The sequence below is a fragment of the Hyaena hyaena genome, unplaced genomic scaffold (genome assembly GCF_003009895.1).
Source record: "Hyaena hyaena isolate Hyena2069 unplaced genomic scaffold, ASM300989v1 scaffold_700, whole genome shotgun sequence".
NCBI classification, from domain to species: Eukaryota; Metazoa; Chordata; class Mammalia; order Carnivora; family Hyaenidae; genus Hyaena; species Hyaena hyaena.
This window is the reverse complement of record NW_024081331.1, coordinates 778,556-805,610: the sequence shown is the minus strand read 5'-3', so window position 1 is coordinate 805,610 and position 27,055 is coordinate 778,556. Positions and strand designations below refer to the sequence as shown.

General features: G+C 49.4%; 2 protein-coding genes across 3 annotated transcripts in view; both read left to right on the top strand.

Moving 5' to 3' along the window:
* The window catches only part of CD4 (CD4 molecule), a 52,059-nt gene extending 32,328 nt beyond the window's left edge, over positions 1 to 19,731 (top strand). Inside the window, exons 4-11 of one of the 2 annotated variants that reach the window (XR_005525582.1) lie at positions 12,901 to 13,059; positions 13,490 to 13,744; positions 15,277 to 15,612; positions 16,587 to 16,790; positions 17,366 to 17,490; positions 17,777 to 17,844; positions 18,189 to 19,352; positions 19,626 to 19,731. Coding sequence is in view for 1 of the 2 variants with exons in the window: in XM_039217577.1 (XP_039073508.1) it covers positions 12,901 to 13,059; positions 13,490 to 13,744; positions 15,277 to 15,612; positions 16,587 to 16,790; positions 17,366 to 17,490; positions 17,777 to 17,844; positions 18,189 to 18,219 (1,178 nt within the window). In the remaining variant the exon portion in view is untranslated. Of the gene's footprint in view, positions 1 to 12,900; positions 13,060 to 13,489; positions 13,745 to 15,276; positions 15,613 to 16,586; positions 16,791 to 17,365; positions 17,491 to 17,776; positions 17,845 to 18,188 lie in introns of both variants that reach the window. The other variant, XM_039217577.1, reaches the window with a different exon arrangement.
* A 955-nt stretch (positions 19,732 to 20,686) lies between these two features.
* On the top strand, positions 20,687 to 26,770 carry GPR162 (G protein-coupled receptor 162). Its single transcript, XM_039217510.1, has 5 exons — positions 20,687 to 20,775; positions 22,310 to 23,616; positions 24,290 to 24,479; positions 25,099 to 25,256; positions 26,014 to 26,770. The coding sequence occupies exons 2-5, from the start codon at positions 22,750 to 22,752 to the stop codon at positions 26,563 to 26,565; spliced, it is 1,767 nt and encodes a 588-aa protein (XP_039073441.1). The 5' UTR covers positions 20,687 to 20,775; positions 22,310 to 22,749; the 3' UTR covers positions 26,566 to 26,770.
* Positions 26,771 to 27,055: the final 285 nt, after the last annotated feature.

Sequence of the window (27,055 nt, the reverse complement as noted above, 5' to 3'; positions counted from 1 at the left end):
CACCCAGTGGAAAGGGTCCCCAACCCCCTGCATTGTCAATAGAGATCACAAAAGGAGCCTGGATTTCCACCTCCACCCAGCAGTCATGAGGCACCCCTCCTTACTTGGTGGTTGTCAGAGGAGGTCTAGTGGAAAGTCAGGGCTTTCATCATCACCCAGCACTAACAAAGCCACCACCAACACAGAGTTTTGGAGACCTGTGGGGACCTGGAACTTCTACCCTGTGCAGTGATAAGGAGAAACCCCTCTAGTGGCAATGGAGGATGAGAGGGGAACCCAGATTTCTATCTCTACCTGGCCGTAGGAAGGTGGCACCATGCTCTTCCCTTGTTAGAGTGATGTCAAAAAAAAAAAGCCAGTTAAAATAGAAGGTTTAAATAAGATCCAAAATCTCATATCATTCAAATATCCAGGTTCCTTTTTTTTTTTTAGAAAGATTTATTTTTTTTAAATGTTTTTATTTATTTCTAGGAGAGAGAGAGACACACAGCGTGAGGAGGGGAGGGTCAGAGAGAGAGGGAGTCACAGACTGAAACAGGCTCCAGGCCCTGAGCTGACAGTTAGCACAGAGCCCGACGTGGGGCTCGAACCCATGAACCGCGAGATCATGACCTAAGCGAAAGTCGGACGCTTAACCGACTAAGCCACCCAGGCGCCCCCAAATATCCAGGTTCCAATAAAAATCATTCATCAGAGGCACCATGTAACCCTTGATCTAAGGGTCATGGATTCAAGTCCCACATTGGGTGTAGAGATTACAAAAACAAAATTAAAACAAGAAAGTTATTTAAAAAAATCATTCATGATACCAAGAATCAGTAAGATCTCAAACTGGATGAAAAAAAAAAAAAAGAATCAATGCATGCCCACACTGAGATGAAAGAGATGTTAGGATTATCTGACAAAGATTTTAAGGCAGTCACAATAAAAAAATCCTTCAGCAAGCAATCATAAACATACTTGAAACAAGTGAACAAAATGGAAAGACTCAGCAAGGAAATAAAAGATATAATAAAAAAGAACAAATGGAATTTTTGAACTGAAAAATATAATAACCAAGTACAAAGATCGGGGGTGCCTGGGTGGCTCAGTCAGTTAAGCCTCTGACTTCAGCTCAGGTCATGATCTCACAGTTCCTGGATTCGAGCCCCGCGTTGGGCTCTGTGCTGACAGCTCAGAGCCTGGAGCCTGTTTCAGATTCTGTGTCTTCCTCTCTCTGACCCTCCCCTGCTCATGCTGTCTCTCTCTCTCTCTCAGAAATAAATAAAGCATTTAAAAAAATTAAAAACAACAACAAATAAACAAAGTACAAAGATCAGTGGATGGACTCAAAAGCAAAATGGAAAGGACAAAGGAAAGAATCAGTGAACTACAAGACAGAATAGTAGAAATTATGCAGTCTGAGTGACAAAAAGAAAATAAGACTGGAAAAAAATAAACAAAGCCTAGGGACCTGTAGGACTATAACAGAAGATCTAGTATTTGTGTCAATGGAGTCCCAGAAGGAGAGGAAAAATAAAATGGGGCTGAAAAAGTATTTTAAAAATAATGGCTGAGAAAAAGGCTTAAAATGCCATAAATTTGGTAAGATATTAGCCTACAGATTCAAGAAGTTCAGCAAACCTTAAGCAGGATAAACCAAAGAAAATCTATATCAAGACACATCCTAATTAAATTTCTAAAAACTAAAGACAAAAGAAAAAATCTTCAAAACAGAGAAGATTGACTACCTTACCTACAGGGTAACATTTTAAATGACAGCAGGTTTCTCATCAGAAACCATTCAAGTCTAAAGAAAGTGGCATGATATTATTCAAATACCAAAAGAAGAGAACAGTAAACCCAGAATTCTGTACCATCTTTCAGGAATGAAGGAGAAGTCAAGACGCTTTCAGATGAAAGAAAACTTAAGAATTTGTTGCCAGCAAACCTACCCTAAAAGAATGGCTCAAGGAAGTTTTTTAAATAGAATGGAAATAATGGAAAAGGGATCTTAGAATATCAAGAAGGAAGAACAAAGTAAACAAATATATGGATAAATATATTAGGCTTTCCTTTTCCTCTTGAGTTTTCTAAATTATGTTTGACAGTTGAGATAAAAATTATAACATTATCTATGTGTTTCTAAATGTATGTTGGAGAAATATTTAAGATAACTAATTATAAATGGGGATGTTAAAAGGATGTAAAGAGGTAAGGTAAAATACAAGTAGACTAAATGATAAGTTATATGTATATATGATGTAATATCTAGAGTAATCACTAAAAATATACAAAGAGATACACTCAAAACTACCACAGATAAATTAAAATGGATTCTAAGACACATTTAAAAATGTTTACATCTCCAGGGTCTCCTGGGTGGCTCAGTCGATTAAGCATCTGACTCTTTTTTTTCTTTTTTTAAATGACTTTCATGATACTTATATTTGTTTCTTTTTTATTTTTTTAATTTATTAAATTATTTTTAATGTTTTTTTATTTATTTTTGAGAGTCAGAGAGAGACAGCGTGAACAGAGGAGGGTCAGAGAGAGGGAGATACAGAATCCAAGGACAGGCTCCAGGCTCTGAGCTAGCTGTCAGCTGTCAGCACAGAGCCCGACGTGGGGCTCAGACCCACGAACCGTGAGATCATGACCTGAGCTGAAGTCAGAGGCTTAACCGACTGAGACACCCAGGAGCCCCAAGCATCTGACTCTTGATTTCTGCTCATGTCATGATCTCATGGTTCATGAGATTGAGCCCTGCATCAGCTCTGTGATGACATTGCAGAACCTGTTTGGGATTCTCTCTCTCTCTCTCTCTCCCCCTTTCTTGGCCTCTCTTCCACTCTCTCTTTCTCTCTCAAAATAAATAAACACACTTAAAAAAATGTTTACATCCCAAAGTATAAAATAAATACCTAAGAACCCATACTGATATAAAATAATCGATTGAATAAATAAATAACTAAATGGGGCTAAGAGACAAATCTCTCATGTAGAAGAATTCTAAATAATTTTTGTAGACAATTTACCCTCAAGGATGTGGAGCATAACTCCTCAATCTTTAAGTGTGGGTTGTGCATAGTTATTAACTTCCAAAGAGTATAGTATGGAAAAGGGGGCAAGAATAACTTTATAGTGGAGAAACCTGAAGAACACTACCTCAGCCAGGTGATTAAAATCAACGACAGTTCTAAGTCATGGATGGTATGTACCCTTGATATGTAATGGAAATGGAACTTTATCTCTGTGATCTTTCTTCCCCAAACTCATAAAGCCAATCTAACTAAGAGAAAAACACTGGAGGGGCACCTGGGTGGCTTGGCTGGTTGGGCATCTGATTCTTGATTTTAGCTCAGGTCATGATCTCATGGTTTGTGAGTTCAAGTCCCACATAGGGCTCTGTACTGACAGTGTAGACCCTGCTTGAGATTCTCTCTCTCTTCCTCTCTCTGTCCCTCCCATACTCTCTCTCACTCTCTCATAATAAATAAACTTTAAAAAAAAGAGAGAGAAACATTGGACAAATCCCCCCAGTAGAGGGACATTTTATAAAATAATTCACCAGTACTCCTCAAAAAAGTCAAGATCATCCAAAACAAGGAAAGTCTGAGAAACTGTTACAGCCAAGGAGAGACAAAGGAGATATGATATCTGAATGTACTATGGTTTCCTAGATGGGATATTGGGGTGAAAAGGGGACATTAGCTAAAAACTAAGGAAATCTGGGTAGAGTATGGACTAGTTAATAACAATGTGTTAATATTGATTTATTACTTATAACAAATGTTCTATACTAATGTAAGGGAATAATAGGAGAAATTTGGTATAGAGTATATGGAAATTCTATCATTTTCACACTATTTCTTTTTTTTTTTTTAATTTTTTTTTTATTTCTAGGAGACAGAGAGAGACAGCGTGAGCAGGGGAGGGTCAGAGAGAGAGGGAGAGTCACAGACTGAAACAGGCTCCAGGCTCTGAGCTGGCAGTCAGCACAGAGCCTGACGCGGGGCTCGAACCCACGAACCGCGAGATCATGACCTAAGCGAAAGTCGGACGCTCAAACGACTAAGCCACCCAGGCGCCCCAATTTTCACACTATTTCTGTAAATCTAAAACTATTCTAAGAAAATGTGTTACAAAAAGACGTTCAAGGGGCATCGGGGTGGCTCAGTCAGTTGGGTGTCTGACTTTGGCTCAGGTCATGATCTCATGGTTCATGAGTTCAAGCCCCGCATCAGGCTCTGTGCTGACAGCTCAGAGCGTGGAGCCTGCTTCTGATTCTGAGAGTGTCTCCCTCTCTCTCTGCTCCTCCCCTGCTCATGCTCTGTCTTTTAAAAATGAGTAAGTGCTTAAAAAAAATTAAAAAAATAAAAAAGATGTTCAAGGGCACCTGGCTGGCCAAGTCAGAGGAATATGTGATTCTTTTTTTTTTTTTAATATTTTTATTTATTTCTAGGATAGAGAGAGACAGCGTGAACAGGGGAGGGTCAGAGAGAGAGGGAGATACAGACTCTGAAACAGGCTCCAGGCTCTGAGCTGGCAGTCAGCACAGAGCCCGACGTGGGGCTCAAACCCACAAACCGCGAGATCATGACCTAAGCAAAAGTCGGACACTTAACCGACTAAGCCACCCAGGCACCCCAGGAACATGTGATTCTTGATCTTGGGGTCAAGATCTTGGGGATCTTGGGGTCTATCACTGGGTGTAGAGATTACTTAAAAAAAAAAAAACTGAAAAAACAAAAGATGTTTAAGTAACCCATAGGAAGACAGGAAAAAGAAAGCAGAAAACAGAACAAGCAGACTTAAACCCTAACTTATCAAGAATTACATTAAATGTAAATGGTCTAAATATACCAATTAAAAAAAACAGATTTACTTGTTGACACAGTAGATTAAAAAGCAAAACCCAACCATATGTTGTCTATAAGAAATTCACATCAGGGGCACCTGGATGACTCAGTCATTTGAGTATCCAGCTCTTGGTTTGGCACAGGTCATGATACCAGGGTCATGGCATCAAGCAAATGCTTTGTCAGGCTCCATGCTCAGTGTGGAGCATGCTTAAGATCCTCTCTCCCTCTCCCCTCTCCCCCACTTGTACTCTCTTTAAAATTTAAATTAAAAAAGAAGAACAAAACTCACTTCAAATATAATGACACAGGCAGGTTGACTATAAAAGGATGGAGAAAAAGGTATGCCATGCTATCATTAAGCAAAGGAAAGCAAGAATGAATATATTAATATCAGATAAAGTCAATGTCAGAGCAAAAAAACTATCAGAGTCAACCAAGGACATTATATAATAATGACAATGTCAATTCCTCAAGAAGACATAATAATCCTAAGTTAGTATACACCAAACAGCAGATCTGCAAAGTATGTAGAAGAATACTAGTAGAACTAAAAGGAGAAACAGACAAATCCACATCGGTAGTTGCAGACTTCAACACCCTTCTCCCAACTGACAAAACAGCCACACAGAAAATCAGCAAGGGTATGGAAGAACTCAGCAACATCTTCAATCAACAGGATGTCATTGACACTTATAGAACACTCTACCCTACAGCAGAATGCATATCTTTTTCAAAGGTCCAAAGAACATATACCAAGATAGTCCATATTTGAGCCATAAAACACATTAACAAATGTAAAAGAATTGAAATTGTGCAGTGTGTTCTCTGACCACATGGAAGCAAGCCAGAAATCAATAACAGAAATATAACAGAAAAATCTCCAAATACTTGAAAACTACAACTTTGGTGGGTCAACAGTGAAGTCTCAAGAGAAAAAGAAAAGTATACTGAATTGAGAGAAAATTTTAAAGGCATCTAAAAAAATCTTACAACTAACATTTTACATAATAATGACAGACTGAATGGTTTTCTCGAAGATCAGGAATAGGGTAAAGATGTCTGCTCTACTACCCATATTTAACGTAGTACTTCAATCCCTAGTCAGTGCAATCAGGCAAGAAAAGGAAATAAAAGAAATATTGATTAAAAAAGAAGAAATAAAACTTTTCCTATTTGCAAATGACATAATTATTTATGTAGAAAATCCTAAGGAATCTATAGTTTAAAAAACCCTCTTAGAACCAATATGTGAGTTCAGTAAGGTTACAGAATATAAGAGAAACATACAAAGATCAATTATTTTCCTATATACTACCAATGAAGTTGTGCATACAGAAATTAAAAGTACAATGGCATTTACAAATGCTCAATAAATACTTAGGTAAATGTAACAAACATGCACAGGACATGCACTACACAACACTGATAAAACAAGTCAAAGATTTAAATAATAGAGAGACATGCCATTGTTTATAACTGGAAGATTCAACATTGTAAAGTCAATTTTCCCCAAATTGATATACGGGCTTGACACAATTCCTATCAAAGTCCCAGCAAGACTTTTTGTAGATATAAATAAGATGCTTTGTAACTTTATATGGAAAGCCAAGGAACTCAAAGAGCTAAAGTAAGTTTGAAAAAAGAAGAATAAGGTATGGAAAATCAGTCTATCTGCTTTCAAGACTTATTATATAACTAGAGAATCAAAATTGTGTTGTATTGGGGGAGGGGTAGACACATAGATCAGTGGAGCAAAATAGAGAACCCAGATATAGATACTTGCAAATATGCACAACAAAAAATTTTTACAAAGGCACAAAAGCAATTCATTGAAGGAAAGATAGCCTTTTCAATAAGTGGTGCTAGAATAATTGAACATCCATAAGTAAAAACAATACCACCATCAGCAACAACAAACCCTTGACCTAAGTTGCACATCTTATTTAAACGTTTTTTTTTTTTAATGTTTTATTTATTTATTTCTAGGAGAGAGAGAGACAGCATGAACAGGGGAGGGTCAGAGAGAGAGGGAGTGACAGACTCTGAAACAGGCTCCAGGCTCTGAGCTGGCAGTCAGCACAGAGCCCGACGCGGGGCTCGAACCCACGAACCACGAGATCATGACCTGAGCAAAAGTCGGACACTTAACCGACTAAGCCACCTGGGCGCCCCAAAGTTGCACATCTTATTTAAAAACTAACTCAAGGAGCTCCTGGGTGGCTCAGTCAGTTAAGCATCTGCCTTTGGCTCAGGGCATGATTTCTTGGTTCGTGAGTTCAAGCCCTGAGTCGGGCTCTGTGCTAATGCTTTGGATTCTCTCTCTCTCTCTCTCTCTCTGCCCTTCGCCACCTCAAAAGTAAATAAACATTAAATTTTTTTAAAACTAACTCAAAATGGACTATGAACTTCAATATGAAATGTAAAATATAACGTCACATGAGAGAATTTTCAGGATCTAGACTGGGCAAAGAGTTCTTAAACTTGATACAGACGCATGATCCATAAAAGGAAAAATATACAAATTGATCATCAAAATTAAAAACTTTGCAAAAGTCTATTAAAAGAGGAAAAGACAACTTATAAAATGTAAGCAAATATATGCAAACTACCTATCCAAAAAAGGACTAGTATGGGGCGCCTGGGTGGCTAAGTCGGTTGGGCCACCGACTTCAGCTCAGGTCATGATCTCATGGTTTGCGGGTTCGAGCCCCTGTGCTGACAGCTAGCTCAGAGCCTGGAGCCTGTTTCGGATTCTGTTTCTCCCACTCTCTCTGACCCTCCCCTGCTCACGCTGTCTCTCTCAGAAATAAATAAAAACATTAAAAAAGTTTTTTTCAAAAAAGGGCTAGTATCTAGAATATGTAAACAACTCTCAAAACTCAATACCAGGGCACCTATGTGGCTCAGTCAGTTAAGCATCTGACTTCGGCTCAGGTCATGATCTCACAGTTCATGACTTTGAGCCTTGCAGTAGGCTCTGCGATGACAGCTTGGAGTCTGGAGCCTGCTTTGGATTCTGTGTCTCCCCTGCTTTCTGCCCCTCCTCCACTCACACTCTGTCTCTCTCTCTCAAAAATAAATAAACATTAAGAAATTTTGAAAAACTCTAAATATGAGACCTGAAACCATAAAAATCCTCGAGGAGAACACAGGCAGTAACTTTTTTGCCATCAGTTGTAGCAACTTCTGCCTAAATATGTCTCCTGAGGAAAGGGGAATAAAACCAAAAATAAATTATTGGGACTACATCAAAATTAAAGGCTTATGCACAGTGAAGGAAACAATCAATAAAACTAAAAAAGCAATCTACTGAATGGGAGGAGATATTTGCAAATGACATATCTCATACATGGTTAGCATCCTAAATATATAAAGAAGTGATACCACTCAATACCCCAAAACCAACTGGGCAAGAGACATGAACAGATATTTCTCCAAAGAAGACAGAGATAGTTAACAGACACATAAAAAGATGCTCGGTTAGCAGCCGGGTGGAAGTGGGAGGGAAGAAAAAAAGAGAAAAAAAGATGCTCAATATCAGTCATCATCAGGGAGATGCAGATCAATGCAAATCAAAACTACAATGTGATATCATCTCACACACATCAGAATGGCTAAATCAAACATCAAAAACACACGAAACAATTTCTTGTTGGTGAGGATGTGGAGAAAAAGGACCCCTCTTACAGTGTTGGTGGGACTGCAAACTGGTGAAGCCACTGTGGAAAACAATATGGAGATTCCTCAAAAAATTAAAAATAGAACTACTCTACAATCTGGTAATTGCCTTTCTAGGTATTTAACCAAAGAATACAAGAACACTAATTCAAAGGGATACATACACCCTATGCTTATAGCAGCATTATTTACAAAGCAGGATATGGAAGCAGCCAAGTGGTTCATCGATAGACGAATGGATAAAGAAGATGTGGTATATACATACAATGGGATATTAGTGAGCCATAAAAACATTTGCAACAGCATTGATGGAGCTAGTGAGTATAATGCTAAGTGACATAAATCAGAGAAAGACAAATGCCATATGATTTTCTTCATATGTGGAATTTAAAAAACAAAAGAAACAAGCAAAGGGAAAAAAATAAGAGAGAGAGGAGAGAGAGAGAAATCAAAAAACAGATTCTTAATTATGGAGAATAAACTGATGGTTACCAGAGGGGAAGTGGGTGGGGAGAATGGGTTAAATAGGGAGAAAGAAAATTAAGTTATTTTAGTTATTTTGGTGCCAACTTAATATTACATAAAATTAATATACTCTAATATAGGGGCGCCTGGGTGGCTAGTCAGTTAAGCGTCAGACTTCGGCTCGGGTCATGTTCTCACAGTTCGTGAGTTTGAGCCCCGCATGGGCTCTGTGCTGACAGCTAGCTCAGAGCCTGGAGCCTGTTTCGGATTCTGTGTCTGTTTCGGATTCTGTGTCTCCCTCTCTCTCTGACCCTCCCCTGCTCATGCGCTCTCTCTCTCAGAAATAAATAAAACATTAATAAAATTTTTTTAATTAAAAAAAAGAAAAAATATACTCTAATATGCAGCCATCATCTTTTGGTCTAATGTTGTACCCTATTGACAGTACTGTTTTTTTGTATCTACATTTTGATTTGCATTTTTGTCTTATTTAAAATTTTTTATTTTAGAGAGGGGTGGGGGGAGAGAAAGAGAGGGAGGGAGGGAGGGGCAGAGGAGGAGAGAGAGAATCTTAAGCAGGCCCCACACCCATCGCAGAGCCCAACACAGTGCTCGATCTCACAACTATGAGATCGTGACATGAACCAAAATCAAGAGTTCAACACTCAAGTGACTGAGCCACCGAGGCACCCCTAGTTTGCATTTTAAAATGATTGTTTTAAGGATAATGTTCTAGAAATTAGATTAAAGATAGAAACTTTTTATAATGGATGGCATATACTGCAAGACTGCTTCCGGAAAGGTTCTCTCTGTTTACACTAAGTCTAGTTAACAGTGTGCCTTTTGCACTCTTGCCCAAACTGAGTAGTAGTATTTAACACTTCTCTTTTCTTTTTTTCCCTTTTCCTTTCCCTTTTTTTTTTTTCTAAGTTGACAGTTGAAAAATATATCACTGTTGTTTTCATTTGCATTTCTTTGATTGCCTCTGAGGTTGAAACAAAGGTGTTCCTTTCTAAAAATTCCTCTCTTTTGTGTCAGGGTTTTTGTTCTGTTTCTAAGATTTGATTTTCTTCCAGAACAGCTCCCCTTCTCAACTTCCTGATCTCTGACAAGGGCAGTTTCACTCTCCCAACTTTCCCAGTTTCTTTCTTTTTTTTTAAATTTTTTTATTTTTTAATGTATTTTTTAATGTTTATTATTATTGAGACAGAGAGAAACACAGCATGAGTGGGGGAGGGGCAGAGAGAGAGGGAGACACAGAATCCGAAGACAGGCTCCAGGCTCCGAGCTGGCTGTCAGCACAGAGTCCGACACGGGGCTCGAACCCACAGACCGAGAGATGGTGACCTGAGCCGAAGTCGGATGCTCAATCGACTGAGCCACCCAGGAGCCCCCCGACTTTCCCAATTTCTGAGTCAGAGGTTATTTTTCTCTTCTTCAATTTCTGGTTTCCCGTCAGTCACCCACGATGGTGATTCCCTCCTTTGAAAGTGTTTTTCTGTTTCATCTTGTTAAAATGAAAACCACAGGCCCCAAATGGTGTCACTTAGGTTAAGGCTCCAAGTCTATAAACCAAGACTTAATAATACCTAATCCAACTGCGGTGTCAACTCCCTAGAAATGTAGCCTTTAGCCAGTCAACACTAGGATATTTACTAAGGGGCCCCTTTTGTTTCCCTTAGAAAGGTGATCTTGCCTAAAACAATGAATTCTTCGCTAATAATTTCCTTTCTTCCACTTCCTTTCTACCTTTAAAAACCTTTCCTTTTCTGTAGCCCCTTGGAGCTCCCTTCCACTTGCTAGACGGGATGCTGCCCGCTGTGTGGATGGATTAGTAAAGCCAATTAGATCTCTACAATTCACTTAGTTGAATTTTTGTTATTTGGCAAATACCATGAAAATGGTACCATCATTAGCCAAGGCCACAGAACTCCCACCTGGATTACAGCGGAAGCTTCCTGGCAGTTCTCTGTGCTCCTAGTCCCTCCTACGACTTTCTTCCACCTGCCTCAGTACTGACTTCCAAAGCAGCGCCTTCTGCATGTCGCTCCCTTGTCCACCGAACCAGGCCCAGGAGGCTCTGCCAACATTTGCCACCTCGGCACCAGCACCACTTCCCAAAGCTTCCCAGCTGGACTGCCCCCCACCCCCATCCTGGGGGTTGCCTCACTGCTTTCCCCCAGCATTCCTGCTTCCTGGATGCGCTCATTCCCGCTGCCTATTCTTGTAAAGCTTGGTGCAATACTGTTCTTCTCCACGATCTATTCCAGACTCACCCGCACTCTTAGACCTTCCACACCACCTTGTGATCTCTTTTACAAAGCATGTGACGTCCTGAGGCGCCTGGGCGGCTCAGTTGGTTGAGCCTCGTGAGCGTGAGCGTCAGACTCTTGATTTCAGCTCAGCTCATGATCTCCTGGTTCATGACTTCAAGCCTTGCGTCCAGCTCCGTGCTGAGTGTGGAGCCTGCTTAAGATTCTCCTTCTCTTTCTGCCTCCTTCCCCACTTGCCTATGCTCTGTCTCTCTCTCAAATTAAAAACAACAGGGGCACCTGGGTGGCTCAGTCGGTTAAGCGTCCGACTTCGGTTCAGGTCATGAACTGGCGGTTCGTGGGTTCGAGCTCCGTGTTGGGCTCTATGCTGGCAGCTCAGAGCCTGGAGCCTGCTTCGGATTCTGTGTCTCCCTCTCTCTCTCTGCCCCTCCCCCACTCACTCTCTGTCTCTGTCTTTCAAAATAAAATAAAGACATAAAAGAAAAAAACCTGCATTTGCTATGTAAAATAGCCTTTAAAGCCCTCCACTACAGGAATTCTGGTCACAGGTCCCTGCCTGGAAAACTTTCCAGAGAAAGTACTGTATAGTATACCCCACAGGCCCAGATTTTAATCCTGGCTCTGCTACTTTCTGAAGTCAAATTTAAAAGGTAGAAAAGGGTGGGGCGCCTGGGTGGCTCAGTTGGTTGAGCATCCAACTCTTGATTTTGGTTCAGGTCATGATCTCACACTTCATGAGATCAAACCCCGAGGTGGGACTCTCTGACAGCATGGAGCCTGCTTGGGAGTCTCTCTCTCCCCTTCGCCCCCTCTGTCTCTCTCAAAATAAATAAGTAATCTTAAAAAAAAGGTAGAAAAGGGTATGTACTGTAAAGGCCCCCTTCCGCACTGGTGTCACGGGTATTCACTTTCTCTTCCCAGAGGCAACCAAAGTTACCATTTTCTTACATTCATTTCTAGAACATTTGTTCCTATACAAGGCAGATGATAGAGAGATAAATACCGATAGATAAATTTCTCCCTCCTTTTTAAACAAATGGTAGCCTAATATCTTGCTTGATTCAATTCGTCACGTATCTTCACTATTATTCCTTTTTAACTACTAAAGAGCTCCCTTCTTGTACAGCATTCCACTGAATGGGTGAATTATTTACTTAACCTATTCCTTCCTGGTGGACCCCTATTTTTGTACGTGCGTTTGTAATTCTGGTAGCTACTATAAATTACCTTCCAGAGAAATTGTACCGGTTTATGTTCTTGTCAACAACATGTAAGCCAGAGTCCAGGCAACTACTTAAACTCTCTGAGCCTCTGTTTCCTTATCTACAAAACAAGCCAAACAGTACCTACTTCCTGAAATCATAGTGACAATTACTTGCGATGAGGCGTGGAAAGTATTTGTCAGGGAGAAGTTGATATTCTTGAAATAAGGATATTATTTTATTTTGGTCAGTGCGATATTGTCCTGGCCAATCAAGTGAAGGTGATGGGGCTTCCTCACCAGTCTGGGGTTTTCCCATTACGGACAGATTCTGCAGGAAGTTAGCAATTGACATCAGAAAGGTTGTGGGCATTGCTTTCCCCAGGGGTGCCATGTCTTTAGGGTACCCCAACCTCCTCCGTGTGGCTTCTGCTCCCAGGTCCCTCCAAGCTGAAAACTCGCGTTGACTCCAAAAGAATCCTGTGGGACCGAGGCTCCTTTCCTCTGGTCATCAAGAATCTTGAAACAGCAGACTCCGGGCTTTACATCTGTGAGGTGGAGGAAATTAAGAAAGAGGTGGAGTTGCTGGTGTTCAGCTGTGAGTACATGAAGATGCCACCCAACCGGCCCTCCCTGGCTCCCATTACTGCCCCTAAACCAGGCCCTGGGCTAGTGGTACCTCAACAGTCCAGAGACAGGTCAGACTGGCCACCACATCTCCTCAAATCCTCCTCAGGCCTTGAGACAGGCAGTGGGAATGGAAGAAACCTGGGGTGGGGGTGGGGGGTGAGGGGGGCCGGGAAGCAGAGGAAGGAGGGAGAGAGGCCCAAGAAGAAGGGAAGGGAGATGAGAAGGGAACTCTGCCTTGGGCGTGTGGGGGTGAGGAAGGGCCCACAGGTGTTAGCAGGGGTGATGGAGAGATGCTCTTGGTTTCCTGGCTTCTTCATTCCCCTTGGGAAATGTGTGTGTGTGTGTGTGTGTGTGTGTGTGTGTGTGTGTGTGACACTGGTGACCTGCTCCTTCCACAGTGACTGCCAAGGTGAACACTGGCAGCAGCAGCAACAGCAGCACAATCCACCTGCTGAAAGGGCAGAGCCTGACCTTGACCTTGGAGAGCCCCTCTGGTAGTAACCCTTCGGTGCAATGGAAAGGTCCAGGGAACAAAATCAAGAATGGGGTCCACAGCTTCTCACTGTCCCAGCTGCAGCAGAGTGGTACCTGGACATGCACTGTCTCCCAGAGCCAGAAGACGCTAGTGTTCAACATAGACATCTTGGTGCTGGGTACGGGGGGCTCATCACCCCTGCAGTCTCCCCTCTGCCTCAGTGGCAGGCAGATCCTCCCTCTGCTCTCACTCCTCTGCTCCTGGGTCCACTGCTGGGGAACATAGGGAGGCTAGGGCCAGCACCCCGGCCCCCCAGAGCTGAATATGTCCCGAGGTATACACTTGGCCCTCTCGTCCTCAGGATGCTGATCAATAGCCACCCCTCAGGGTGGTGGACATGGAGGAAGGAAGGAACGGACAGGGGATGTAAGGATGTGAGGGGCCCCAAAGACCCCTGGAGGAGGCCCCAAAGGAGGAACAACATCAAGGGCATCTGCTTTCTTTGTTGTCTCAGCTGCTCAGTCCCACTAAGCTGTAAATCCACTTACTTGGGGACCCTAACACCAGCAAGCCAGCCCTGATGAAATTCTACATTTCTCATTTAAATTGTGAGCCGGGGGGGGGGGGGGGGGGGGGGGGGGGGCACCTGGGTGGCTCAGTCAGTTAAGCCTCTGACCTTGGCTCAGGTCCTGATCTCAGCCCCGCCCCCTCCCCCCAAATACAAACCTTAGGTCGGGCTCTGTGCTGCCATTGTGGAGTGCCTGGAGCCTGCTTCAGTCTCTGTGTCTCCCTCTCCCTCCCACTCATGCTATGTCTCTCATTCACTAACTTTCTCAAAAATGAATAAATATTTAAAAAATTTTAAATCGTGAGACATGCACCCTGGTTGGGGGAGGCCAGGTACCAAGAGCCCAGAATGCAAGTCCTACCCCAGATCTTGTCCTCTGTACTTACGTGACACAAGGCAGTTGTAATGTGGTGGTGAAGTGCACAGCCTGACTTAAATCCTGGCTCTGACTTCACCTTGGGCCAGTTACTGAACCTCTCTGTGCCTTGGTTTCCGGGATGATGTTCAATGTGATGATACCTTCCCTGTAGTGTTGCATGGCACACGGTAAGCCCTAGTCAGGCACTTGCTCTTATCTTTTTTTTTTTTTTAATATTTTTATTTATTTCTAGGAGAGAGAGAGAGACAGCGTGAGCAGGGGAGGGTCAGAGAGAGAGGGAGTCACAGACTGAAACAGGCTCCAGGCTCTGAGCTGGCAGTCAGCATAGAGCCTGACGTGGGGCTCGAACCCACGAACCGCGAGATCGTGACCTAAGCGAAAGTCGGACGCTTAACCGACTAAGCCACCCAGGCGCCCCGGCACTTGATCTTATCTTATGAAGGCTGAGAAATTATGCATCGAAGTAGTGCATGCCAGACGCTCCCTGTGGTCCAGGGATCCTGAGGACAGAGAGTATCCTGTGGCTGGGCTGTTCTATGAGGGTTTCCAGGGGGAGGCGGCGCTGCCTTGGGAATCTGCTGGGGTGGAGAGACTAGAGAAATTTGGAGAGGTAGATGGGAACTTAAGGGCCAGAAATGGCAACCTGAGTGCTTGAGCTCACCTGGTCCCCTTCCATCTCTTCGCTGCCCCCACCAAATGCCCACCTTACCCTCTACACTCTCATCTTATCTCCTGACCCACCTTCTCTCTCTTCCCCCTCCAGCTTTCCAGAAGGTCTCTAACACCATCTATACGAAAGAAGGGGAGCAGGTGGAGTTTTCCTTCCCCCTTAACTTCGAAGCTGAAGACCTGATGGGGGACCTGAGCTGGAAGGCAGAGGGGGCTCCCTCCTCCCTGCTCTGGATCTCCTTCACCTTGAATAACAAGAAGCTATCTGTGATAGAAGCTAACCACAATCCCAAACTCCAGATGAAGGACTCGCTCCCACTCTGCTTTACCCTGCCCAGGGTTTCGTCTGGGTATGCTGGTTCTGGGAACCTGACCCTGGCCCTTGGCAATGGGCAGTTGCAGCAGGAAGTAAAACTCGTGGTGATGAGAGGTGAGGAGGTAGGCTGAGCAGGGGAGGGCAGGGGCCGGAGATGGAGGGGTGAAGCCCAGGGCCCTCCCAGCAGGACAGGCCCGGTTGCCTGACAGAGCTGATCCAGGGTCTTCTGGTTTCAAATTGAGACTAGAATCCACATGTCCTTCCTTGACATCCATGAGCCAGCCTGGGGTGGGTTCCGCTGAGAACCTCCAAAGGGCATGAGCTGAGAACCAGGTTCTTTCTTTTTTTTTTTTTATGTTTTATTTTATTTTTGAGAGACAGAGACAGAGCATGAGGGAGGGGCAGAGAGAGAGGGAGACACAGAATCCAAATCAGACTCCAGGCCCTGAGCTGCCAACACAGAGCCCCACGTGGGGCTTGAACCCACTAACCGTGAGATCATGACCTGAGCTTAAGTCGGATGCTCAATTGACTGAGCCACTCAGGCGCCCCGAGAACGAGGGTTCTAATTCTGCCTTCAGCCAACCCTCTATGATGCTGACTAAGCGCCCTGCCTCTGTGGGCCTCTTTCTCCTAATGAAGGTAACAAAATCTGCTCTTAGTGTGAAAGTGATGAGGGTAGAGTCAGGCTCCACCCTGAGCCCTTTACTTCCTTATCTCCCCCATCATCATAACTCCACAAATAATCGTAGCTAATACTTGCTGCTTAGTACACGCCAGACCCACTCAAACTCTTTGCGTGTGTTTGTGCATTTATCGTGTATTTAATTGTTGTCTGCGGCTTGGTTGTCAGGTAACTGGCAGGCACACACAGAAAGTAAGCGGTGGGGTTGGGATCCAAATCCAAGACCCTCGGCCTCAAAAGCTGTGTTTGCTTTATACAACCGCATGAAAATGTGCTCTGAGAGCCTCAAAGAAGAGCATCCACGGAAAGTGTTTTGATTTTTCTACCAAATCCCCTTAGAGCATGGAGGTGCCAGGAACTCTGAGGCCCAGGCTCCCAGCCTCAAGCTCTTTTCCCTCTGCAGTGACTCAGTCGGAGAACAACTTGATCTGTGAGGTGCTGGGACCCACCTCCCCCGAGCTGACGCTGAGCTTCAAACTTGAAACGCAGACCTCTGCCAAGGTCTCGAAGCAGCAGAAGATGGTACGGGTGGAGAACGCTGAGGTGGGAACATGGCAGTGTCTACTGAGCGACAAGGGCGAAGTCCTGCTGGCATCCAACGTCGAAGGTGAGCGAGGATCCAGGCTCCGTGGCCTAACCCCAAGCCCCTCCCTCTTCATCTGTGGGACCTCTCCCGGGTGGGTGGAGGCCACCCAGAGCCCTAGCCTCCCAATCCCTCTGGGCCGGGGGGGGCTATTTCTCATGATGCCTGGACTCACAGGGGCCATGACGGAAGACCAGGTGAGGTTCTTACCTAAAATCCCACAAGGTCCCACTTCCCTAAGCTCTACAGCCCCGGAATGGGCCCACCTGACCAAGAATCCCCGCCATGGTTCCTTTCCAAACCCCGACATGCGCACACACACCGCACACACACCGCACACGCACTGGCACTGCAGACAGCCTGAAACTTCTGCTTCCAGTCCCCAGGGTGCCCTGTAGTCTCTAAACCCTAAAGCCCCTTCCCCAGCCTTTCCCCGTCAGCCCGGTGGCCTGTGAGAGCCCTGCAGACCCTACCCTGCTCTCCCAACCCAAGGATGAGACCCAAGTGTCACTGGGCGGTGAGGCCTTCCCGGGCCCCTCCAGAATGCCCAGACCCCTGACAGAGGGCAGTGAGCTGAACACATCTGTTTTCTCTTGCAGTTTCGCCTCCAAAGCTCACGAGCGCCTGGCCAAATCTCTTGGCCATCGTGCTGGGCGGGGTTGCTGGCCTTCTGCTTTTCACTGGGCTCTGCATCTTCTGCTGTGTTAAGTGCTGGCACCGCAGGGTGAGTGAGCCTCCCCAGAACCCCCCTTCCAACCCCCCCCCCCCCAAGGGTATCCTGCGTCTGTGCGGCACTTATGCTTTGGCTCTCTCCACGCCGCCCACCAGCCCTGTCCCAGATCCCATGCAAGGGAAGAGACTGGAAAGAGCAAAGGGTTACTTCCGGGACAGATGGCCTCAGCCACAGTAACTGCTTCTCCCCTCCCAGCTCTCCCTATTCCCTCCTCCAAGGGGCACCTCCCTTCTGGAGGCCTGGGACCCTCACGACTCCCCTCCTTCTTCCTGGACAGCGCCAGGCAGAGCGGATGTCTCAGATCAAGAGACTCCTCAGTGAGAAGAAGACCTGCCAGTGCCCCCAGTAAGGAACTGGGTTGAGGGGGAGGGGAGAGTGGGAAGGGGAGGGCAGGAGAGGAAAGGAGAGAGGAAAGAGGAGGGATGGAGGGGAGGAGATGGGGGTTAAAGGGAGGTGATGGGTGAGGAAAGAAGGGTGCAAAGGGGTGGCAGAGGGCGTAGGAAGCAGGAAGAAGGCGGAGGGCACAGGAGAAGGGGCCGCGGGCCTGGGATATCTCTGCGTATGGCCCTGCAGCTCTGCCCCGGAGGCCACCAGGGCACTAGAAGGGCAAGTGCAGGATGGGAGACACAGAGCTGTGAGGAGGCAAAGGAGTTGGGGAGGAATAAACTTGCTTTTCTTTGTTCCTCCAGCCAGTTACGGAAGACGTGTAATCTCATTTGAGGCACAGGACCGGGGAGCCTCCCACTCGCAGTGCAGCCTCCCCAGCTGTCTCCCCTCGCGTTTCCTGCGGGGCTCCCGGGCCTGCAGACCAGATGAATGTAGCAGACCCCAGCGTTGCCGGCCACCCCCTGCTCTCTCCCCCTGCTCTCTCCGGCCACACTTTGCCATTGGCCCTCCTCCTGCAGAGGCCTACACCGTTTCCTCCCATTTCCTTTGCATCAGGCCCAGCCCTTATCGATGATTTTTTTCCCAGCTCTCTCTCCCATTGCCCACTGGTCCCAGGGAATCACATGGGACCAGCCCTGCCTGGCGTGGAGGGCAAGGCTGGGTGTCTGAAGCATGAAGCATAGGACTGTCATTTTATTGGGAGGGACCCTGGGACCTGAAGGGGCAGGGACTGGCCCAAGATCACACAGCCAGTCGAGAGCACATCCAGATTAAAAGCCTCCTGACTGCTAGCCTCCACGACTCATTCTCCTTGCTTCCTCACTCTGTTTTGGCAGGGCACAGACTCACATCCTGACCTGTGCACAAACAGGCACCCCTGGACACGAGCCCATGCACACAGCCCACACTTGTGCCCAGACACAATTCCTTATCACCCAAGCAGTACATCTCAGTTGATGAGCCAGTCTCACGTCCTCTGTCTGTTTAGACCTTATGAAAATCTTACAAAGCTAGTACTGACAGGACCAAGATTAGCATCTCTAGCTTATAGACCGGAATTGGAACTCAGAGAGGTCAGATGATTGCTCAAGGTCACACAGCTAGTATGTACCAGAATCAGGACTAAGCCCAGGTCTCTTAACCCCCAGTTCCATGGCTGTTTCCTGAATGCAGAGACAAACACCATGCAAATCTCTGCAGCTGGTTAGTCACTGATGCCCAGTGCCCACCTTTGGATTCGTAAGAGCACACCAGCCCACTCAGGGCCTGCCTCAGAGAGTTCAGAAACACGGAAGAGGCCCTCCCTCCCTAAAATCCCTCTCTCTCACCTGCTGGTGACAGAATCCTGTTACCAGAGGACAAAAGCTGGCAGTTCTCCTAATCAGAGCACAGGCTGGGAACACAGGCCCTGTGGGAGAGAGTGCCCGGTGACCTACCACTCACCCTGTTGCAGAACCTTCTGGAAGGTGAGCTTTGCCAGGAGGAGGGGGTGGGGAGCTGGCTGGAGAGAGAACTCTGAGAGGACTTCCTGGGAAGGCTTCAGCCCCCCAGTCCCTCCCCCTGCACTTTTCTCATCCCTCCCCCAAACCATTCAGGAAGCAGGAAAATTGGGGTTACAAGGACTCTTGTCTTTGTGAACCATCTCTCTCAGGATCCTCAGCCTCCTCTGCCTTTCCTTCCTTCCCTTTCTCACTGCCTGTGTCAGTCCCTACCCCTTTTCCCTTGTCTTTTCTTTCTAGCTTGCCGCTTCCAGTAAGAACACCAAATTGTCGCCAAGGCTCCCCACTGCTTGCTTGGATGCTTGCTTCATATTCCTGCCCACTCCCACCCCTGCTTCTCCCCGCTGGCAGAAAAAATACAATAAACTTACTGTAAAGAAGATGTTCTTCGTGTGTGTGTGTGCGTGTGTGTGTGACAGACAGCCACAGACAGACCCGTCTCTGGGCACCTGGATCTCCCAATCTCTGGGATCAGACAGACCCAGAGGAGAGGTGGGCAGCTTCCAGGGGAAGGAGACGAAGTTTCCCTGCGAAAGGAAACCTTCTCCGGAGGCCCATCACCCACCCTCCCACCCCACACGGCCTGTATGTGCAGGAGGCCAAGACCTTGTAATCCTGCGCGTGTGATGTACGAGGGAGAGGCCGCAGGGGTTCTGTGCGCTGTGCACACGCGCGTGTGTGGTGGAGAAAAAAGACTAAGAGAAACTGTAACGTGTGCGTGCTAATTGTGCGCGCCCCCAACAGAAGTGTGAGTTTGTGCTCCAGGAGAAGAAAGCGGTATGTGTGCGGCGCGGGGGATGCATTCTTTTAGACCTGTGTCCACCCCCGCTCCCCAGCAGCCCCAGCTCTATCACCACCTCCAGCACATGCCCCCCTGGGCTACACCCGGGGCGCAGCCCTCACGGATACACACAGTGACACACGCTTCCTCCGCCCGAGCAGCCGGCTCCTCGGTCCCCGAACACCACCAGCTGCTTCTCTGAGTCTGTGTTCGTGTGGAAAACCGGGGTGGGGTGGGGGCAGGACGCGAACCGTCTCACCAATGAAGCCGGTCGCCTTCCTTGCCCCTCCCCCTCCAAGTCACCGCCGTCCAGTTCCCCGCCCCGCACTCGCCCCCGCGCCCCCCGCGCCTCTTCCCTGCCGGACCCGGACCCGGGGCTCACGGCGGCATGCCTCCGGGAGAGGGGGCTTGCACGGACCCGGGGGGTGCAGAGACTGAGTGAGCGGCGGGCCGAGCCCGGGAGGCTGGGACCGAGGAGGGGGAGGGAGGCCCGGAGGGAAGGAGGGAGGGAAGGAGGAGGGCGGGCGAGCTGGAGCCGGCGGGCGGCGGGAGCCCGGGCGAGCCGCGTCGGGAGTGCGGTCTCCATGGCAGTGCCGGGCGCGGCCAGAGGTAAGACGACCCCCGCCCTGTCCCCCGTGGCCCCCTCCTCTCCTCCCCCCCAGCCAGCCACCTTCTCTCCCCTCCGGCCGGCCCCTCCCCCCCAGCCACCTGCTGTCACTGCCCTGGAGAAAACGGTGGGCGGTAGGAGGGAGGAGTCGCCTGACCTTACCCCTTCACCCCGAAGGGCGACGGACCCCTGTCCGCGGCGGAGTCCCCCAGATCATCCCTCCCACCTTCCTCTGATCTTTCTCTGTCCTTCACCTCCTCTCTGTCCTTCACATCCTCCCTCCCTCTCTGACTCCCCATCTCTTTTTTCCTGAGCCCACCCGCTGAGCCTGGGTGGGGGTAGGTAGGAAGGGGTGCCAGGCTGTAGGGGAGAGTAGTGGGGGGGGGCGCTTCTGACCAATTCCTTCCACCTCCCTCTGGCTGGCCATTGCCATGGCAACTAGGGTATACTGGGCTCCGCAGGGAACAAAGGTGGGGGGCGCAGGAGAACCTTACAGGGAGCGCTGGGGTCTGAGGTTCTTCCACAGGAAGTAGACCCTCTCACTTTTGTGCCCCGTTTTTACCCCTATTTACCCCCAAAGCTATTGGCTCCTCCTTCTTGCCTCCACTCTGTTCAGGATTTCACCTGATTCCCTCTCAGCCCCCTCCCCAGGGCTCACTGGGGCTGGGCTTCGGGAAATTCAGGACCATCCTCCTTCCCATCAGCGGGAAACTGAGGCTGGGGCAGGGGAGGAAAGAATGGAGGTCAACCAGTGAGAGTCTGCACCGTATTCAACATTGGGCTTTTTCCGATTTCTTGCTTCCTCTTTCCATGCAACCCCTCTTCCCTCATAAGCCTCCTTGCCAGGGGTCTCTGGGGTTTTCCTTCTATTTTCAGATACTATCACTTTGCCCCCTCTTTCTCTTCGGCTCAAACTCTCCTCCTTCCCCCTAGTTCCCCATCTTTCCATTTCTGGATGCTTCTGATGTCAGTGGTTTCCCCGCCTTTGGGTTCCCTAGCCCCCCCTCCCCTTCAGTCCCAGCTTCCTTTCTCCCATCTTTCCAGATCCCTAGTGAGCTAGAGGGGGATCATGCAGGCTTGGGGGGCATGGGGCTGAGCACCAGGACCCCTGGGCCCAGGAGCGGGAGCATTGAGGAGGGACTGTATTAGCATACACATCCCAGTTTACCGTGAACCCTCAAGAAGAAACAAGTGATGCATCTGCCATCAGTAGCCCTAGAGAGATTCTTGGACGTGAAGATAGGGATTGAATAGTACTGAGCAGAGGATATCAGAAGGGACCTGGGAACGCCGGAGGGAGGAGCCAGGGCTGAAAAGGGGTAGGAGACCAGAGGTCAGAATACCGTCTTTTCTGAAGGTCTGGAAAGCAGGGCTCTTACCCGTGTGGGCTGTATGATAGGCCATCTGACTGAAGGCAGGAGAATGTTCTGAATGACCCCATGACTTAGTAATTGGTCATTTTTCTATACCTTCAAGAGAAGGGGGCACAGGAAGTCAGCTAAGCCCTACCCCCCCCATGTCGTTTCTCCCTTGCAGTTTGTCCCGGTGGCTGAGCCTCACCCCCACACTGCTTGGGGTGCCCGGAAGATCCCTGGCTGGTCAAGAGCCAGAGGAAGAGGAAAACTGGAAGTCCCGGCATGGGGACCAGAGCTCAGCCAGCCTCATAGTTGGGAAAGCAGTCAGCTTGCCCCTACCCCTCCCCATCAATTACAAGGATACTTCAGGAAGGGCCCCACCCAATATGGAGGCTGAGGACCACCTCCGCTGACCTTCAGTCTCCTCCCCTGCCCTCCACACCTGACCTTAGCTGGGTCGGTCATGCAATGCTGAGCAGGTGGGTGGGCCTGGCGGTGGCCTGCTTCACTATAGGGCAAGGATTGTACACATCATGGGTGTGTGTGTGAGCGGGGCTCCTGGGTGAGACCCAGCCCCCACCCCCAGCAGTTCAAGGGGGGGTGGGGGGGACCGAGGATAGGATGGCTCGGGGCGGGGCGGGGGCAGAGGAGGCCTCCCTGCGCTCCAACGCATTGTCCTGGCTGGCCTGCGGGCTCCTGGCTCTGCTGGCCAATGCCTGGATCATCCTCAGCATCTCAGCCAAGCAGCAAAAGCACAAGCCGCTGGAGTTACTGCTCTGCTTCCTGGCGGGCACGCACATACTCATGGCGGCTGTGCCCCTCACCACCTTCGCCGTGGTGCAGCTCCGGCGCCAGGCTTCCTCTGACTACGACTGGAACGAGAGCATCTGCAAGGTCTTTGTGTCCACCTACTACACGCTGGCCCTGGCCACCTGCTTCACAGTCGCCTCACTCTCCTACCATCGCATGTGGATGGTGCGCTGGCCCGTCAACTACCGCCTCAGCAACGCCAAGAAGCAGGCGCTGCATGCCGTCATGGGCATCTGGATGGTCAGCTTCATCCTCTCCACGCTGCCCTCCATTGGCTGGCACAACAATGGCGAGCGCTACTACGCCCGTGGCTGCCAGTTCATAGTCTCCAAGATTGGCCTGGGCTTTGGCGTCTGCTTCAGCCTCCTGCTCCTTGGGGGCATTGTCATGGGGCTCGTCTGTGTGGCCATCACCTTCTACCAGACGTTGTGGGCCCGGCCCCGGAGGGCTCGGCTGGCCCGGAGAGCGGGGGTTGGGGGTGGGACCAAGGGGGGCGGGCCAGGAGGTTTGGGTACCCGGCCAGCCTTTGAGGTGCCAGCCATCGTGGTGGAGGATGCCAGAGGGAAGCGGCGGTCCTCGCTGGACGGCTCTGAGTCGGCCAAGACATCCCTGCAGGTCACCAACTTGGTCAGCGCCATCGTCTTTCTCTATGACTCACTCACAGGGGTGCCCATCTTGGTGAGATTGGGATCCCCCATCTGCTCTCCCCACTTTCCAGGTCTCAGCATGATCACCTGAACCCCAAGTCCCATCAGCCATACAGCAGCTCCGCCGTCTACCCTCCTCTCTTCTGCCCACCCCCACTACATTTGCGAGCCCCCCACCTCTATCATCCATCTCCTGGTTCCCGTCACCCCAGCCTCGTCATCTGTTTTGCCAGTTTCTGCTACACAACCTCGTCCTATCCACCTACCCTCCAGCTCCACCATGTCTCCTGTGTCTCCACGCTTCAGCCCCTGGACCTCCATTCTCCATTCCCTAACACTGTCCGGTTGCCCCAGGCTCTCTCTGCACTCGGGGTGGAAACCCCAGAGAGCTCGCCCCACCCCCCAGCTTTTTGCATCCCCATGTAGTCCCTATTCCTGAATTCCTCTCTGTGTTCAAGTTTTCTTTACTTCTTTCCCCCAACCCCCTGGGGCTTCATATTCAGTACCTGGCCCTGATCTTCCTCTGAATCAGTCCCATCCCCTCTGTTCATCCCATCTCCGCCTCCCGCTTTGCCTCCGTCACGATCCTCTGTGAACTGGGCCATCCCTTCCTTCTTGTGCATTCGCTGCACTAGGATCTGGGATCCAGTGGGACCTCTGGGCGCTGGGTGGTGACCCCGCGCCATTCCTCGTCCTCCCGCTAGGTGGTGAGCTTCTTCTCCCTGAAGTCGGACTCGGCTCCGCCGTGGATGGTGCTGGCAGTGCTGTGGTGCTCCATGGCGCAGACGCTGCTGCTGCCGTCCTTCATCTGGTCCTGCGAGCGCTACCGCGCCGACGTGCGCACTGTGTGGGAGCAGTGCGTGGCCATCATGTCCGAGGAGGATGGTGACGACGGTCAGAGGAGGGACTGGGCTTTGGCTTCCCCGGGCTTCGACTCCCTTCTCTGCCCCTTTCTACCAGCCCTTCTCAGTGTGGGCATGGGCTGCCCTTGGGCGCCCCCTGCTGGACAGAACGCGCGCCGCCCTTGGGCTGACTCCAGGCTCCCTTTTCCCTAATCACGCACCCTGATGTACGCCCTTTGCTTCCTTCTGCGTTGGAGGCTCCCTCCGCTGGGCGTCGGTGCCCCCTGACGCCCACGCTACCCAGCTTTGCCTCCGCTCTCCAGGCAGAGTGCCTGAGAAACAGGCCAAAGTCCTAATACAAGCATAAAGGACGGCTGTGGAAGCAAGGGGAGGTTAAGGTCCCTGAGAAAGCCCCCCAGCTGCAGGAAGTTATTGGGACTGGGCTAGCAATTCTTTCAATAAATATGTCTATATGTATAAAGCACTAGGGACCAAACGCTGAATGCAACAGATGTTAGACGCTCCTGCTTTTCCTCTTGGAGCTTGCAGACTAGTGTGAACAGAAGGATTTTCCGGGGCGCTTAAAAAGGGGGCAGGAACTATTAGGGGGAGGAGGAGAGGGAAGTGGGTATTCCCTGCCTGTAACCACCCCGCCCCCTTTTCTCTCCTAGATGGAGCCTGTGATGACTATGCAGATGGCCGAGTGTGCAAAGTTCGTTTTGATGCTAATGGTGCCACAGGACCAGGGGCCAGGGACCCCACCCAGGTGAAGCTGCTGCCTGGAAGGCACATGCTGTTTCCCCCTCTTGAGAGGGTCCACTACTTACAGGTATGGGAGTAGGGAGTGGACCTCCCTTTCTGGGTTCTGGGTATCCCCTGACTACTTGTCTCCAGGCTCCGTTAGCCATCCTGACTCCCCACTCCCTAGCCCCGGCCTGCAGGGCACCTAAGGGGTAGGTGAAAAAAGGCACCGCAAGTGAGGCTCCCTTCAGACCTTTAAGAACCAGGTTCGTCCGGGGGCGCCTGGGTGGCTTCGTCGGTTAAGCGCCCGACTTTCGCTCGGGTCATGATCTCTAGGTTCGTGGGTTCGAGCCCCGCGTCGGGCTCTGTGCTGACTGCCAGCTCAGAGCCTGGAGCCTGTTTCAGTCTGTGACTCCCCCTCTCTCTGACCCTCCCCTGCTCACGCTGTCTCTCTCTCTCCTAGAAATAAATAAAATATTAAAAAAAAAAAAAGAACCAGGTTTGTCCATCAGAGGATTTTTTTTTTTTTTTGGCTAATTTATTTTTCAGAGAGAGGAGGGGAGGGGCAGAGAGACAGGGAGAGAGAGAATCCCAAAATCCCAAGCAGGCTCCACGCTGTCAGCACAGAGCCTGATTTGGGGCTCCAACTCACAGACGGGGAGATCATGACCTGAGCTGAGATCAAGAGTCTAAGGCTTAACTGGCTGAGCCACCGAGGTGCCCCCAGGGGATGTTGTGCCAAAGTTTAAGGGGGTGAAGCCATCTTGCAGGGTCCCCATTTTGGTTCCTGCCTTTACCCCCTTTGTTCTGATAGCACCTCTGGGTCTACTTGCTCCTCTCCCCAGGTCCCTCTGTCCCGGCGGCTGTCCCACGATGAGACCAACATCTTCTCTACTCCTCGGGCACCAGGCTCCATCCTACATAAGTGGTCATCCTCCGATGACATCCGGGTCCTCCCGGCCCAGAGCCAAGCCCTGGGGGGCCCTCCTGAGTACCTGGGAGGAAGACAAAGGCTGGAGGATGAAGAGGATGAGGAGGAAGCTGAAGGTGGGGGGCTGGCCAGCCTTCGCCAGTTCCTGGAGGGAGGGATGTTGGGGTCAGGTGGGGGCTCCCCCCGGGGTCCTGGCTTCTTCCGGGAAGAGATCACCACCTTCATTGATGAGACTCCTCTGCCTTCTCCGACTGCTTCACCGGGGCCCTCTCCTCGCCGGCCCAGGCCCCTGGGCCTCTCACCCCGGAGGCTCTCCCTTGGGTCCCCTGACAGCAGAGCCGCTGGACTTCCTTTGGGCTTAAGTGCAGGGAGACGCTGCTCCCTGACAGGGGGTGAGGGGAGTGTGAGACCTTGGGGCGGATCCTGGGGCCCAGGTAACCCCATTTTCCCCCAGCTGACGCTGTGAGCCTGCAGGACTCAGGTGAGGGGCCCTGAGTGAGTAACACCTGCTCTGGCCCAGCCTGGGGCAGCTGCCTCCAGACTCCGGGGAGATGGGCGCTGGATCTGGGGCCCGGAGCCCCTGCTGTCTCCCATCTCAATGACCAGATGTCCTACTCACCTTCCATCATCCTTAGCAAATTGTATTAAAGCCTGAAGTGTTCCCATGGAAACCCTGGTGTCCATTGTTCCTGAGTGGTAAAGGGTGTGGCTGGAGGCTTAGGGTGGACTGGCTCCTAGGACAGAATAGAGGAGGGGCCGTGCGCAGACGCACAGAAACACACCCGGAGAAGGACAAACTCACACATGAAGACGTACACAGGGACGGGCTTATAAGGGCATCTTGTGCTGGGCATGGGCACCGGGGGACCCTTGAGTGCGCTGGTTTGGGGCGTGAAGGATCTTGGGTCAGACTGGGGGAAGTGGGTTCCGTCTGCCATGCTCCAACTTTTCTCCTC